This window comes from Wyeomyia smithii, chromosome 3 (genome assembly GCF_029784165.1).
Source record: "Wyeomyia smithii strain HCP4-BCI-WySm-NY-G18 chromosome 3, ASM2978416v1, whole genome shotgun sequence".
Classification (NCBI taxonomy): domain Eukaryota; kingdom Metazoa; phylum Arthropoda; class Insecta; order Diptera; family Culicidae; genus Wyeomyia; species Wyeomyia smithii.
In genome coordinates this window covers 261,920,162-261,936,591 of record NC_073696.1, presented here as the reverse complement: position 1 = coordinate 261,936,591, position 16,430 = coordinate 261,920,162, and the positions used below count along the sequence as shown (strand labels likewise).

The following is a 16,430-nucleotide window of genomic DNA, read 5'->3' as shown; positions in this document are numbered from 1 at the left end:
AGCAAAACGTGATTTTTTAAAACTTTATATCATTATCCTTCGATTTTTAAATGAAGAATAAAAATTCGCTCTAAATCGCTACAATGGCAGTTGGTATATGGGCGAACTGTCATTGTAGCGATTTCGAGCAGACTTTGAGCAGTTTTAAATCGTGATTTAAAAAGCGAAGGACAACGATAGAATTTTTTTTAAATCACGTTTTACTTAGAAAATGCAGAACTTTCAGATGATATAAAAAACTGATATAGCTAAACTGAAAAATGTTGAAACTGGTATACGTTTTGATATATTTTTGTCACTTTTTGGGACAAAAGGTAGATCTTTTTAAAACCCTTTGCACGATACCAGTTGGGCAAAATGTATTTTTTTTAAATGTTTATCATTTTTCTTCGATTTTCAAATGAAGAATCAAGAACTGCTCGAAATGTCTTATATGACAGTTCACCCACATACATAAGACATACCTAACACTGGCGTTTTTTTCTGGTACACGTCGCCCCATAGTACTCCGTACCTCTCCCTGTCAAACTGCTCGACAGATAATGAACAACATGAATTTTCTTTTTCTCGACTTTATCGAGCCCCAGAGAAAATCTCATAAGGAACTGTTAAAAAGTTATTTACAAAATCAATGTAGCATTTTTCGAGTAGGAACGAGACAAATGCAGGGCTGCGCAGGTACAATCCCTTCAAAAACAACTCAAGCAGTGATTTTATTCAGAGTGTGAGTACGGAGTACTATGGGACAACGTGTACCAGAGAAAAAACGCCAGTGTTACGAACAAGGTTGCGTATGTCTTATATATGTGATGGTTTCCTTACACTAACTGGTTAACAAGCAAATTGATTTATATTTTGCTGAATGTACAGCAAAATTGCATTGCTAACAACCGGCAAGTCGTAATTCATTTTACTGAACATGCAGCAAACGATCTGCCACTTTTATGCAACTAAGCAATTTTGAATAATCAGCAAATTTAATTTTGCTGAACAAATTACTGAAAGTACAGCCCATCAAAAATTAACTAAATTTTGATGGTTTCCCACAATAACAATTTGGTGTGTATTGTTATGGCGTATTCGAGCAATTTTATAGCGAAATTTTATAGCTCGTTTCCGTCGTCCAATCCCTTTGCCAACATGTCATCAAAAGTGTAAAATTTTATGTCATTACTTCAACAGTCCAGCACGTTTACAAATTTTGTGGCTTATTTAGTGTTTTGCTGCAAAATACTACAATCGTGGGCTTTCCAAAATGTCCAAAACCGAAACTAAAGAGGTAACTCTTCGACAGCTTTATACAGAGCTGAACAAGCAAGGCTCTAATGGGGAATACGAGAAGGCACTGAAAACGGCCAACAAAAGTAAGTATGTAGCTTAGAAACACACCTACCGTTTTTAACTTGGGTCACTATTTCCAGTTCTGTCGTTGGAACCGAACGAACAGAAGGCCCTCCAGTGTAAGCTGGTCTGTCTCATTCAGGTGTCTAAATTCGAGGAGGTTCTCAAGTTTCTCGATCGCACACAACCGGTGCACGATTGTACCTTCGAAAGGGCCTACTGCCAGTACCGCTTGAATCGACCAGAAGTTGCGTACAAATCGATCCAAGATAGTGGTATTAAACCTTTACCACCCAATCTAAAGGAGCTTATGGCGCAAATTCTTTATCGGTAAACATTTCTAATCACAGTTGGAAGCATTTCTTCGACTATGTATCTATGTATAAATTCTAGCTTGGAACGTTTCGAGGAATGCTTCGAATTATACAAAGATATTATTAAAAACACGCATGATGATTATGACGATGAACGAACAACTAATTTGAGTGCCGTAGTAGCTAACCTTTGTGTGGAAGGAACCGAAAAAGAGTTACCCAATCTACGCGAGGACACTTACGAGCTAACGTACAACGCGGGGTGCGCTCTTGCTGGGAAACAACAGTTTCCGGAAGCGGAGAAAAAGCTACGCGCTAGTGAGAAACTCTGCCGTGAGTTTCTAGAGGAGGACGGAGCAACCGAGGAAGATATAATGGATGAGGCTGCCATTATTAAGGTTCAACTAGCTTACTGTCTGCAGATGCAGGGTAAGTCTAAGGAAGCTTCCGCCATTTACGCGGATGCCTTGAAACATAAGGTTAATGATCATGCTCTCACGGCCGTTGCCAGCAACAACTTGGTGGTCATAAATAAGGATCAAAATGTGTTTGATTCGAAAAAGAAAATGAAATTGGCCACTTCAGAGCAGGCGGAACATAAGCTAACTAACAAGCAGAAGAAAATTATAGCATTTAACAACTCACTGTTGGCGTATTTTACTAACCAATCGGATTGTCATATGTTGGCTAGCCGACTGGGAAATGCCTATCCGGATATGGAGTTTCAGTCGTTATTGATTCGTGTCAGCCAACTGGCAAGGGATAAAAAATATAAAGACGGTGTTGAATTGTTAGAAAATTATTTGAAAAAGCAACCTAAACAGGAGTTGGAGGTGAAGTTTGCTACTCTTCAACTGCACTTGCTGGCCAACAATAAAAAAGCAGCGATAGAGCTTCTCGAAGGTCTTGGCGAGGCCAAATATTGCCCTGGCGTTGTATCCGCCCTGGTTACATTATATCTTGGTTTGGATAATAAAACTGCTGCTTCTAGTATTTTAAAAAATGCCGTTGAATGGTACAAGAAAAACAAGTCCTCAGTCGGTGGAGATTTAACGGATATGTGGCGCCAAGCTGCTAGCTTCCACCTACGTGGTGGCGAAGCTGAGACAGCTGCAAAAAGTTTGGAGGAACTTCTGAAAACGAATCCGGCTGACATGAAGATCCTGGCCCAGCTCGTTATCGCTTATTCTCAGTTTGATCCGAAGAAGGCACAAGAAGCTAGTAAAAAACTACCCGCCCTGGATACCCTGACAACTACGTCCGAAATTGATGCACTGGAAGCTACCAACTGGATGATGATCGCCAAAGCTGTTAAGAAGAAAATACCCGCTTCCTCTTCTGGCAAGACGGATCAATCCCCGGGCACTCCCAGCAGCGAGGTGGCGAAGAAGAAAAAGAAAGCGGTCCGTAAGCGCAAGGGTAAACTGCCGAAGAACTATGATCCAAGTTCGGTTCCAGATCCCGAACGCTGGCTGCCACGTTACGAGCGTACTGGCTACCGCAAGAAGCGCGATCGTCGTGTGAAGGAAGTGATGAAGGGAAGTCAAGGAACTGCCTATGGACAAGCTGACCAATAGTAAGATTAATTGAGTGGTGTTTTTATTATGTGTAATTTATTCGAAAATTTAATTTTTTAGTGACATGAGTAAGGCCTACAATCAGACTAAACAGAGTCCGGCTACACCGGCAGCCCACGAGAATACGCCCTCTGGCCCTGCTCCAAGACAGCTACCTCGGAAAAGCCAGCACAAAAAGAAGAAGGGTAAACACTAAGAATGCATCGATAACCTATTCATTCGTTCCTTGAGGGCGGTTTTTATAATTATATATTGTATCATCAACATAATGCAGTGCATTGGATTTGATTTTGTTTGATGACATATTCCGATGTGATCACCTCTATTGCTCAAACTCTGACGGTAACTAAATAGAACGACTTCCCATCTTGTAATAATGATGTATAAGAATTTAATTTTGACAATTTGAGTTGAATATCGATCAACGTGCTTCATATGGAGAAAGAGAAAATACTAATCTATCAAATGAGTTTCAATACGTTCGTATTCTTTTTGTTTATAATGTTATGAAAAAAGCTTTGAAATGTACGAGAGCGCAATAATTTTGAGTATTGGATGTTTGCCAACTTTACTTTTAGAGGCCAGAAAAAAAAGAATGCGCATTCATACGTTATTTTTGGCTCAGAGAAAGACTTCAACCAATAATAAGGTTACCTTATTAATAGTTATAACTAAGATTATATTAAGATAAAGATAAAAAAGATAGGTATGAATCTAGAAAATCTATAACGAGCGTCTTAGCAGAGTGATTGAGATCAATCAAAGAAATAGTTATCGGTTTCCGTTATACTCTACTAAATTTTTTGGAAATAAATATTGAAATTCAGTCCGCAAATATATATTTCGACTGTGACGTACAGTCTTCTTCAGTGCTTACCAGTCCACATAAGCACTGAAGAAGACTGTACGTCACAGTCGAAATATATATTTGCGGACTGAATTTCAATATTTATTTCCAAAAAATTTAGTAGAGTATAACGGAAACCGATAACTATTTCTTTGATTGAAGATAGGTATGATAAAAGGTATGTCGAAAAATAAAAATATAGAAACTACCGAATTTATTTATTAATGCATAAATGTACATTTCGAATTTTCTGCCGTTTTTTCAGATCTGTTTTAAAACAGTTCTAATTTTGAATTCCAAGCGTGAATTTCAAAAACTATTTTAATACAAATGTTAAGAAATTGATCGCGGTAAAAACACTGAACTTCAATAGTAATCCAGTGTTTTACAATTTAAGAAACCCTTATCGATAACCAACTCTTGTATTCAAACTGTAAACTGCACTTCACTGCATGTTTCACATTCAAAACTCATTTGGTTTCTGATAAGCAAAAGGAAATATTTTTTTATTTCTTAGAAGCGTTATGTTAACTATTTCCGTGATTTATTTTCTTTCTTAGAAACTTAAAAACAGTTGATTCAAATTAAGCCAAACTTAGGTAAGATGTAGGTATGTATATAATTTATTATATTGAGACCTGAGAATTGAGACTATATCTGGGAAGATAGATTGAAAAATTGAAGCAAGAGATCCATAAGATTCGAAATATCTTAGTCAACTATTTTTCCGAGTGTAGTTACATGTTGTCAGAAATTCACCTCGTTGCAACCCTTGCTCGAATCAATGACACGTGGGAGAATACAGAGCGCATAGACCGGGCATCGCGGATACGCGTAAAGTTTTCAACCCGCCGTCCGTCGATCGTGTGCGGTGCAGTTCGTTGACGTCATTCGTGCTGTTCGGTTGCTCGTTTCTGTACGTGCTTTCTGTGGTCTGCCTGCCAGCAGCATTTGCACCGTACGTACTGACCAGAGCCTGCACTATTTTCTTTCGCGCACGCGATTTCGGACCACGTTTCGATTGGTTTCCTGATAATACAGCTGCCACGCTTTTTGGGAGGCGTCCCAACCAATCAAAACAAAAGAAAACTAGCTCTGATTGTCGCCTTTCTCGAGTGGAATTTCGAATTTGGCATCGCGAAGAGCAGGAAAAAGAAGCAGTTCTACACCTTGTTACATGCAATTTCGATCGGATTTTTCTGTGCGGTAGTGTGTGCGTGCAATCATCGGTCGCTTTGGTGTATTCTGCTTGGCTGTCAAAAATTTATTGCAAGTTTCTTTTCGTCTAACCATCGGGTGATGTTTTGCTAGCGTCCTGGTTATATAGTTGTAATAACATATTTTTAAGCTCTTTCGTGGAGGAAAGTTACGCAAAGAATTGTGAATATATGTGGATCTTTGATTTACTGTTGCGGCATTGGTCACAGTCAACCATATTTCGTTGCATATGTGTGAGTGTGGTGATTGACAGAATGGAATAAAGATAAACGGTGCACTCGACGCTAGTGTTGGTGTATTCATTGTGCCTGACAGCTAACCAAAAGTGAGGTATATTTCGAGTCATCGGTAGTGAGCCTAAATTTTTCTAAAGTTCCATCGGAGTTAATCTGATTTTTTAAGAATATCTCATCGTGGTTACAAGTATCAAGTGGAGTGTCTGCTACATTCAGTGTGCATCAGTCGTGGGTGCCGATTTTAAGCGTGAAAAGGTTGCCCTGTGGAAAAAGTCACAATAAGCTAGCGAAATAGACGACAACAGCAGCAGCAGCAGCACAGAGATGATGAAAATGGAGACCGATAAAATAATGGACGAGTCCAACAACAGCAGCCCACAGGTATGTTTCGATTAGTGAGCGCACCTCAGAGGAGAAAAAAAAGATATTAGAATCCGGTTCTTATGCTCTCTGTAGGAGGCCTACTTTTCTGGTTGAGGCTGCGCTACACAGTCTCCGAACAGGTTTCCTTCCTGTGCGGGATGATGGCTAGGGCTTTCCGCTGACATCGGTTTGCCCTTGCAATGATTAGGTTACTTAGAATATTGGAATCCCTTTCTCACTTATCTCAGTGAAGAAATATCTACGGTTATTGCGTAAATGAAAAACTCAAAATGTTTAACATCTATTAACAGTTCTGAAACCAAATCATTGACGTACATGTAAAAACATGACTCAAGTCGTATTATTTTACGCCAATATGTACTCAGATGTGCAGCAAATTCGTTTCTTCGGTGTGATGAAGGCAAGGACAGCTATTTCATTGCTAACGACGTCGAACTTGAATGTCCCGTTTTTCAAATTGATAAGTAGGCACTGCTTAGTGTTTAGTAATAGGGTTTCATGATGCAAATGAAACATTGCTCATTTGATGAAAAGTTTCAAGGTTAAGGTGTTAGACACCAACCGCCTACTATGATATCCTGCGTCAGTGAAAAAATTGACAGAATGTTTGCTTCCATCAGCCTAGACCAATATTAGCGTCCAGAAGCTAAAGCTTCTTTGGAGAGACTATGGCAATCTTCTTTCTTAATAAATTGGTTAAATGCTAAATCAAGACTGTAGTCTTGAAGGAAAACATATTTTCGAAAACTGCAATTTCAATCCTTAATCCTACACTCTGAAAAAAAAAATGCACGTAAAATTTACCGGGAAAAGTGGCTGATTCTCATCCACCTTCTTTTCACGTAAATTTTGCCGATTTCTCGACAACCGTTCATGTGTTAGTGTGTTAGTGTCAACTTCAGTGTCAATCGTCTACGTGTTGGTCAGGTAATTATAACCTGATTTTCACGTACCTTTTTACGTGATACTTAGGTGAAACCATAAACAGAACGCATAAACCCCACATGATTTTCACGTACTTTTTACGTGTTATTCAGATGGAATCTACGTGAGTTTTGAGTTAATAGGCTAGGCAGCGCATATAAAAAATATAATTTATTTTCAAATACTAAAAAATAATTACTTGTTTAAAATCGAGATTCCAACCGAATATAAACCGGGATGACCGGGAAAATATCAACCGTTCAACCGGCAGGAGGTGTTCCGCTCGAAAATGACCGTTGACGATTCCAATTGTCCGGAAAAAATTCACCAACTGAAAATTTGAAAAATGTATATGTTTCCTCTGTTAATCTAAATATTATTCTGGCTACTTACATTGCGTGTTTTCCAATATAAAATTAGCTGAGCAGCTTAGGAATTTTTCGGACGCCATATTGACTTTTTTGCATACTGAAAATTCACGTAAATTCCGCTGTCGGAAACGTCACACCACAGTCGCACTAACACTAACAAAGTCAAAACACACAAATACCAACGCACTCAAAATATTTACGTTATAATTTGACCGATTTACGTGAATTGACAGTGAATCGTACGTGAAATTTAGGTGAAAGTTACTAATGTCACGTAAAATGGCAGATTTTCTTAAGGTCAGTCACTTACGTGATTTTTCAGGTGGATTTTACGTGCCTATTTTTTAGAGTGTAAATTATTTGTTCTGGTTCAATAGAAGAAGAAAAAGCAGGAGGGTGGTATCCAAGACACGACCACATAGTTGACGTAGGACTACAATAGTTCTATATTTTCTTTTGAGGCTCTGTTTGCTTTGAGCTAGTTTTACTTTTGGCACGGTTCGATTTTGGGCACACATGTGCCAAAAACGAGTGATTATGTTTAATCAGTTTTTTAGTTTTCTTGATTTTTTAACCAATTTAAACTTGTCATCCTCCTTTCTTATGCTAACGAAGCGGATCTATACAGATCTAAATTGAGTACGACAAGACATCAGTTCTAATACCATTCTAACAGCAGATCGTTCAACTGTCTGATAAAGGAGGTGGTTACAAACTTTCCGAAAAAGCTTCACCTTCAAGACATCAAAATAGTCTAGGCTCATAGAAGCAAACATTAGTTGATCTATTGGGACGGAAAGATTCTGTCAAAATTTTTTTTTTTTTTGCCGCCGCTATACAGGATATCACAGCAGGCAGTTGGTGTCTTCTCATGAAGTCTGTGGCAGGCGTGCTCCCATGTGATTTGTACATTGTTCGTGAAAATTCGACCTTGAGCCTTCTATGAAATTTTCACTGTTTGATAATAAAGTGATAATGATAACTGGAGAATCACAAAATTGTCCATCATTTTATCAATCCAACGTTATAATCATTATTGTGATCCATCATGTGGTTACGTCAGTATTACCGTTTGAAATCTTTCATTCCAACGGCACACCTTGGTTTTAGTTTTCCGCAGAAATACATTCTCTATATAGTGCGATAAAACGTAGTCCTACATCAAAACATAACAATGTTGATCTTTTCGGGTTTGACAAGTGCTTGAGAAAGTATTTAAGGTTGATAAGTGTTGTCTGATGAGTTCCTCCAACTAACGGAAGAGTTTCTCTCATCCAATTGTCACACAAGCCTTCCAGTAGCTCTTGAGGTATGATACTGATTTAACAAGCTATTAGTCGAGAGGAAGAATAATACCGACGAATGCGGAACAGCCAAAACTGAGTTTTCCGAAGCAAGAAGCAACAAGAGAATCGAGATTGTGTAGCGATGGACGAGCTGAGCTAAATTAACGACACTTGAATGTTCTACGAGAGGCTGAACGGCTCCTGAAAATTTTTAGTGCCGCAAGCCGATATGTGCAGGAAATTTGACGGTAACCTTTCAGAATCATTCTGCTGATCGCCGCCTACAAGGTACTCTCCCAAATAACGTCAATTATCACCATTTGCTAACCAATTCGTGGAATATGCAGACATGTCGCGAAAACAACGTCCCCACACATCATCTATTCATCGATTTCAAATCGGCATACGACGCAATCGTGGAGACCAGCTATGGCAGATTATGCATGACTACGGATTTCCGGACAAAAATAAGGCCTTTGCTGAACGCCATCGCGAGCGATCGGGCGAGAGCCTTGCCGTAGATTAATGAACAGCCGTAAGTAGAGCTGTTCATTAACATACGACAAGGCCTAACGCGATTGGTCAAAGCGATGATGGATCGAGTGATGTGTAGTTAGATTGTTGTGGTCACTATCAAGCACCTTCGAAATTCGAAGAGGTTCAAGGCAAGGCAATATTCTCTCGTGGCTTGCTTTACTTCTACTTACTTACGTAGACGAAGTACATTAAAGAAAAAGGCTTAACCTCCCACCTCGAGTTCAAGTTGGTGGTTATGAAATCGAGGTGGTCGACGAGTTCGCGTATCAGGGCTCACTGGTAACTGCCAACAATAATACCAGTAGATTAATTCATTGACTCTACTCAATCCGGTGGACGCACCGATCGAGTAGATGGACTGGTTTCAAAAACCATCTTTACCGGGCTGTCGTCCGACATACTTACGAGACACGTCCAGCCCACCACAACCTGCCAATGTTAGCGGTATTGAAGATAGATAGTTCTCCAGGTAAGTCTTGCAGTTCGTAGTTTATTCGCCTGCTCCATATGTACAAAAAAGTACGCAACACCGTTCGAAAACTCCAAAGACGCTGAGATTCTCTAAGAGCAGTGTTTTGTGCAGCTTCAGCTTTGTCAGCGGCGCACTCGATTGGATCTCAGCGTCTTACGAAATGCGAAGTAGGCACGATTTCCCGTTTGAATGCGTCTCCGGATCTCCTTGCTGGTGTTGTCAGCGGTCACCAACGATCGTGATTACACGAACTCGGCTACCACTTCAATGACTTCAAGCTCATCGCCTTCTACGATGATCCGGGGTGGGAGGCTAACATTGTTCTCCTTGGAGCCTCTGTTCTTTTATACGCTTTGTTTTTTGGCGCATTGATCAGCAGTCCAATACGCTTAGCTTCCGCGATGTTAAAGCCTTTAGGCTGAACTCGCTTCAGTAAAATCGTACCACTCGTGTCGATGCCCGCTCTTCGTATAACACCTTCGAGGGCGATGTTGAAGCAGGACCTTGTCTCAATACTCGGCATGACTCGCAAAAACTCAAGATTATCCCCGAAACACACACGATTCATGGTAGCATTGATTAGCCGTGTCAGTTTAACCGGGAAAATACCCTCGTTCTCGTACATGATCTGTCATAGCTGCTCTCGATCAATTGTATCATAGACTGCCTTGAAGTCGATAAAAATGTGATGCGTGGACACGTTGTACTCACGACATTTTTGCAAAATCTGTCGGATTGGCTGCGCGGGTTCCCATGGCACCCGCCTTGTGCTGCCCCATGAACCTTCTGGTTAAAGGTGTTAGACGTTGGAATAGAACTTGGGAGAGTGTTTTATAAGCGACGTTCTTATATATGAGGCAGACGTTGCCCTCCATCGACTCTTCCGGTAGTTTTTCCCTTTTCTCAGATTTTGCAGTGCTCTAGCAAACGTTTCTTTACCATGTTTGCAGAGCTCACCCGGCAAGCCGTTTTTGCCGGTGGCTTTGTTGATCTTCAGCCTCCCGATCTTTCGCTGAATTATGTGGAGGTCGGGCGCTGCTATCCGGTCATCTACTGCTGGCACTCTTAGGTCCGTTCCAGTTCCGCTATCCTTCGTGATGAGATTACCTTACACATCCTTGTAGTGAATAGCTCTTTTAGCTCTTCTTGGTCATGATACTCCTATTGGCTTTTATACGTCTCAGAATCGTGGTCGTGTCATTCCTTACCCGTCTGTACTTGACCGGGTTATCTCTCGTCCTTACCCTCAGGTAATTTACCCAGGTCCAGCTTTTCTCTGTCACCGCTGCCTCGCATTTCCCATCATACCAGTCGTTTCTGCCGCTTGGCGCCTATGTTCCTAGCGTCGTTGTCGCGGATTTTCTGATGGCCGTGCGGATCATGATCCAGCCACCCTCGAGAGAAGCTGCGCCGAATTCCTCTACAGTGGGTAGCTCCGTTCAAGCTGTTGCGCGTAGACTTCGGCAGCGGGTATTGGTTCCGAGGCTGCTTGATGTTGAGCCGCTGGGATCGGAACTGATAGATATTCAACAGTTTTGAGCGCATACAAACCGCCACAAAGAAGTGGTTCGAGTCAATGTTCGCAACTCGGTAGGTGCGTATGTTGGTGATATCCCAGAAAACCCGTCCTTCGATTGGTTTTCTGTTCTTTGGTCAGGTGATTTCCAAGTGGCTTTGTGGATGTCCTTGCGAGGGAAGACGAAGGGTACTTCGAACTACCAATCCTCGGGTAGCTAATAAGCTTACGCATCTTTGGCCGTTGTTGTTCGTCTCGGAGTGCAGACTTTCGTGACCGATCACCGGTTTATCACAGGTCTTTTCTTCCAATTTGAACGTTCATATCCCCGATGTCCCGCTGCGAGCAGCTGTCGTAGACGCCCTCCAGCTGTGCGTAGAAGCCCGATCGATTCCTTGCAGCTAGGCTGTGCGTATTAGAACTCATATTTAAGATGCGAGAAGCGTGTTGAGCCCTGTGAGGGTCACTACGATACGCGTAGTTACACTGTCGTAGCCCTATTTTTACCATTTGTTCAATTTGACAATTTGAGACTGTGACAAGTTGACTGTTGCTCTAGAGAATGAATCCAATGCTTTCACGTCAGATTTCGTATCCGTGTATTTTTTCTGCAACTATTAAAACACAGATTAAGTTACGTTCGGTTCGTAGTTTTTGCTTAACGTTTCATTCCATATCTCAAAACCATAAACAGTAACAGTCGTCTTGTAGAAAAACGGAATTGACCTGCAATAAAAATCGTAACCGGATCAATGCGTATCGCTACTTTTCCTCTCGTGAATTAATAATTCAATTGTATCGACCGGGCAGCGCGAATGCAGCTGACTTCCAGCGTATTGTTGGCGGAAATCATATCATCACTTTCATTTTCGGTTTTGCTCACAGCTCCACTATTTTTTTTTTGTTCGCGGTTGCTTTGAAGATATGCACTCAGACATTGAAATAATTGCGGAAAAAACTACCCAATTCGTTCGAGAGCAACAAGTTTGTCGCTTCTTGTTTCTATTGAAACTGCTATAACCTTGTAAGCGTAGTAAGAAAAGCAAAATTTGAAACAAAACAAACGAAACGCGCAGCCAACCCGACTCTAAGATAGCACCTGAACGTAGATTTATGTAATATAGATGTTACTAACAACTTTCTCCGTTTATTTTGCTTCCCCCTGTATCCACGATCGCCGATTGGCGGCCCGGTAGGCATTCATCTTCATTTCCCTAAACAACAACAACATCGACGAAAAAACCTCCATTAAACTGGGTGTCAAGCCTTCATGAGTATGGTTCCCAAACTGCCAATCATCGGTCATTTACTGCAGCCGCTGCTGCTGTGGTCCGTAGTAAAGGACGACCGTCGTGGGCCTTTCTTGTCCAGGAAAGGGTATTATTTCGCTCCAAAAAATTAGCGTTTTAATTAGATCTTGTGGCTCATTTCAAGATGGCTTGACAAAGTATTTTTTTTTTAATTCTTTTAGCACCAATATTTAGTGGTTAATTTGTGGTTTCGAAATCCAATTTGTGGTAATTTGTGGTTGAGTAATTTCTGAGAAATTTTCAGAAAACTGAGTCAAGCCATCTCTGAAAATGATTTCGCTTCAAATGAATCGGACAACGATGATATATACATCAATCGAAAGCTCTTAATTTGTGGTTCACGAAAATGTAGTTTTGTAGGCATAGTTCATATTAAAATAATTAAAAAACTATTGTTTAAATTTTTGAACATTGTTTACCTCTTGTTGTCAACACCGACCGTACGCGGCGTTGGATGAGCATAGTACTGGCACCTGCCGATGTTAGTGCTAGTGGGTTATCTAGAACATATCGACAGTCGTTCATATACACTAAGGTCGTTTTTTACGCGGGGGATGCGTTCCAAATTTGTATGGGCACGCGTAAAAAACGACTTTTTTGAATTGCAAATATAACAAAGAAAACCGTCCTAAAACGTTAAAACCTCGTTTGAATATGATAGTGGCCAATCTAGAGACCAAAATTCAATATTTTAAATTTTGAGTATTTCCTTTTTATCCCCATAGGACCGTAGTGGTCGGGGCCTATAAGATCTTCAAGCGATTATGCCGGACGGGTTGGTCTATGGTGAACCATTCAAGCACCGGGCTGAAATCAGCTATCATAATCTGCTCGTCAATCTGGGATCTGGGATAGTTTGAGACGGTCGTTTGGTCTCCGTTGTTTGTCATGTCGTGGTCTTTTGTTTTTGTTTGAGTTGGATTTAGGGTTTTTGAGTGTTCAATTGTCCGTGAGCATATAGAATGTATTCATGGCATCAATAATATCAATAACAATAGTTAAAATGTGAATATCTTCGCTTACCTTGCATGTATATTATCTTACGTTGAGTGCGGCCTAGCATTCTTCGCCGTAGAAGACGTCTTCGGTGTCGCTTAGACCGTTGAGCTCAGAAGGAACCAGTGAGCTACCTATGCTGTCGCAATCCGATTCGCTGTCACTCAGCTCATAATCTGATTCCTGCATATGGTTGTATAGTTCCTTTGTCGTTGCCTTGAGTTCATTTTTATCCATACTCGCTTCTTGCCAGACATCTACGCCTATTTCGCTTCTTCCGATATCCTGTCTGATGCATGTCCGCCATGTATATGCTGGTCTACCGCGCTTCTTGGGCAGCGGAATGTTATGCTCTAAAGCTGTCCTTAGAATCCCCTCATTTTCGCTTTTAAGTATGTGACCATAGTAGTTCAGTCTTGCTACTCTAATCTTATTGTTAACCGTATGGCCATCGAGAAGTTGCGGTATTGAAGGGTCAAGTTCTTCGGGCGGGATCTCTCTTTGTATTCCTTTCTCCAATGTGTTCGTTGTTTCTTCTGTTCGCAGGGCATCTTCGTTTGTATGGTTCTTGTTTGTCTGCTCGCATTCTTCCCGGTGTAATTCGTTGTTAATGTCCTTCACATTCTTAACGTCTGCACTGAGGTTTCTTAGCGTTGTAATCATTTCTGATTCCATATTCCGTAACGAATTCCGGTTTCTTTTTAATATGGTCGCCACCTCCATTGAGTATGTGATCACTGGCGTTATGAGAGCATGGTACAGTCGTTTCACCGTGATCCAGTTGAGAGGGTGTTTTTTTAAAAATTGGCACAGATGGTGAAACGTTTTGTACGCTTTCTTTATGCGTTCTGCCGTGGTTGCTCCCCTTGTCAAGCTGCTCGTTATATATGCTCCTAAATAGCGCATAATGGTGACCAGCGGTAGTTCGTATTTACCAAATTTTTCGACGGTGTCCGGTGCTGTATTTTTTCTTACGTATGGGTCTCTGATAAGGACCTTCGTTTTTTTAGTGTTGATCTCCAGGCCTATGGACATCAACAATGGTTCCAGTATTTGTAACAGCTTCTCTACCTCTTCCTCATTCGAGCATAAGAACAGTAAATCATCGGCATATCCAAGAAGGCAGGGTAATTTTATTCCGTGGCGGTGCTGCAGTCGTACTTCCGGCATAAACTCGTTCAGCGATAATAGAACATGATGGAGCATTAGTATGAAGAGCTGGGGGGCTTAGAGGGCAACCTTGTTTAATACCTTTGGATTTCACTGATACATTTGTCCTTTGCCCAAACCACTGCAGCGATGTTGTCTCGTGGAGACAAGCTACTATGATCCTGTTTATTAATGCTTTCGAGACCCCAAGGTCCAACAGAATTGCCGCTGCCTTGGATATGTCGATTTTATCGAACGCTTGCTTCAGGTCTAACGAGACCACTATCGTACGACATCCCTTTCGCCACCTTTCATCGAGTATTCTTCTCAGCACAAAGATTTGGTCAGCCGCGCTCCTTTTCGATTGAAAGGCCATCTGGTAACCTTGGATTGGGTCCACTTGGTTCTTTAACCGATTCAAAAGGATTTTGGCGTATATCTTGTAGACACTTGGGCAGATTGTTATGCGCCTATAATCCTGAACAGTCCGGGTACAGTATTCTTCCATGAACTTGGTACCGTGTTGGACCTGAAGGCCTTTTTCAGTACATCAGTGATGTTGGATAAAAGTGATTCAGAGCCGTACTTCAGGAATTCATTATGTATATTGTCAAGGCCTGGTGCGCAATTGTTTCTCTAGTCCATATAATGTTCCAAACCTCTGCCATAGTCGGTTCTGGACCTGCTTCTCTTCCGTCATCTTCGTCCAGGGTTTCGATGTGGGTGCAGTTCTCGGAGTGGTCCAAAATTTTTTCTTCCCACTTCTGGATGTTGATGAATGCTCGTGTTTTATTTTGTGCATTTCTTTTGTTTTGTTTTATGAACCGGAAGGTTTCTGACATTTGGGCAAGAGAATTTTCCTCTTTGATATCCTCGAGGAATTTTTCTATTTTTTCTTCAAAATGCCTGTCGTAAGCCTTTCGTTTTTCCACTCTCGCTTTTTTGACGCACTGTTTCAGTTCTGTGTTGTTTCTGTCTTGTAGAAGCTCGCGTCGTTGAGCCAAAAAATTTGTGTTTGCATGTTTCCTTCTTGGTGTCATTGGTAATCCGGGATGAATGAGCATAAAATTTGCTGCTTCTGTAATCGACGACTCTATTTCTTTCCATTCATCGTCTATTGAAATGTTTTCGTTTTGGTGTGCGCTCGCCAGGTTTTTATCTATCCGTGCCTGGAACTTTTCCTGTTTCTCCTTTTCTATTCTTAATAGCTCTAGGTCGTATTTAATTCTTTTGGCAGCTTGTGTAATACTAGGAGCCTCTTTGGGTTCTTCTCGTGTCCTAATTGCTTTGTATAGTAAACAGGTTATCATTTTGTGGTCACTTTTGATGGCATTGTGGTAGTATGCGCGTATAGTTGGCAGCTTTAGAAAATCCATCTTGGTCATTAGGATGTGATCTAATTGCGATTGACATTTTCCATTGGTCCAAGTCCATTCAACCGATTTAGATTTACTGAAGGTTAGGTAGTTCTTGAGTCGTAGGCTATGCATGAAATTCTTCAATTCCATTCCGTTAGGGTTTGATGTGTTATGAAATAAGCTCCTGCCGATGATTGTCCGGTCATCTTCGTTGATTTCCCTTATACCGATCTTTGCATTAAAGTCTCCCAAGATTATGAGTTTTTCTTTTCTTCCTTCAGATAGGTTCAGTATATACCTTGACAGTTTGCCGAATTCTGAGCATCCTCCATCACTCCCTGATCTGATGTATTTTGATATAATTATCACTTCTTTTTCGAAAATATCACACAAATATGAGCACGAATTATCGCTAATTTTTTTGAATTTGCTGCTTTTAAACCATCTCTTTGCAATCACGATGGCTGTGCCACCCCCAATGCGGTCCCGCTTTTCGTGTTCAGCGTTAACATTAAACCAGTAGTAGTTGTTAGTTTCGATGCTGCACTCTGCTAATCGTGTCTCTTGTAATGCGATAATGTCGAATCCGCAATC

The 16,430-nt window shown here is 41.0% G+C and overlaps 2 protein-coding genes and 1 long non-coding RNA gene across 5 annotated transcripts in view; 2 read left to right on the top strand and 1 right to left on the bottom strand.

Moving 5' to 3' along the window:
* Positions 1–1,135: 1,135 nt before the first annotated feature.
* Positions 1,136–3,501, top strand: LOC129727873 (signal recognition particle subunit SRP72). The gene is made up of 4 exons (XM_055686118.1): positions 1,136–1,364; positions 1,422–1,671; positions 1,735–3,231; positions 3,293–3,501. Exons 1-4 carry the CDS (start codon positions 1,256–1,258, stop codon positions 3,426–3,428), a joined length of 1,992 nt encoding a protein of 663 aa, XP_055542093.1. The 5' UTR covers positions 1,136–1,255; the 3' UTR covers positions 3,429–3,501.
* Positions 3,502–4,897: 1,396 nt separating this feature from the next.
* The window catches only part of LOC129727270 (F-box/WD repeat-containing protein 11), a 71,085-nt gene continuing 59,552 nt past the window's right edge, over positions 4,898–16,430 (top strand). For all 3 annotated transcript variants that reach the window (XM_055684936.1, XM_055684937.1, XM_055684935.1), the window contains exon 1: positions 4,898–5,914. In XM_055684936.1, coding sequence (XP_055540911.1) covers positions 5,858–5,914 — 57 coding nt within the window. In that variant the 5' untranslated portion in view covers positions 4,898–5,857. The remainder of the gene's footprint in view (positions 5,915–16,430) is intronic.
* LOC129727271 (uncharacterized) lies at positions 6,998–7,297 on the bottom strand. Its single transcript, XR_008728513.1, has 2 exons — positions 7,235–7,297; positions 6,998–7,172 (listed from the first exon to the last, which is right to left on the bottom strand). It is a non-coding gene; the product is annotated as an uncharacterized LOC129727271 (long non-coding RNA).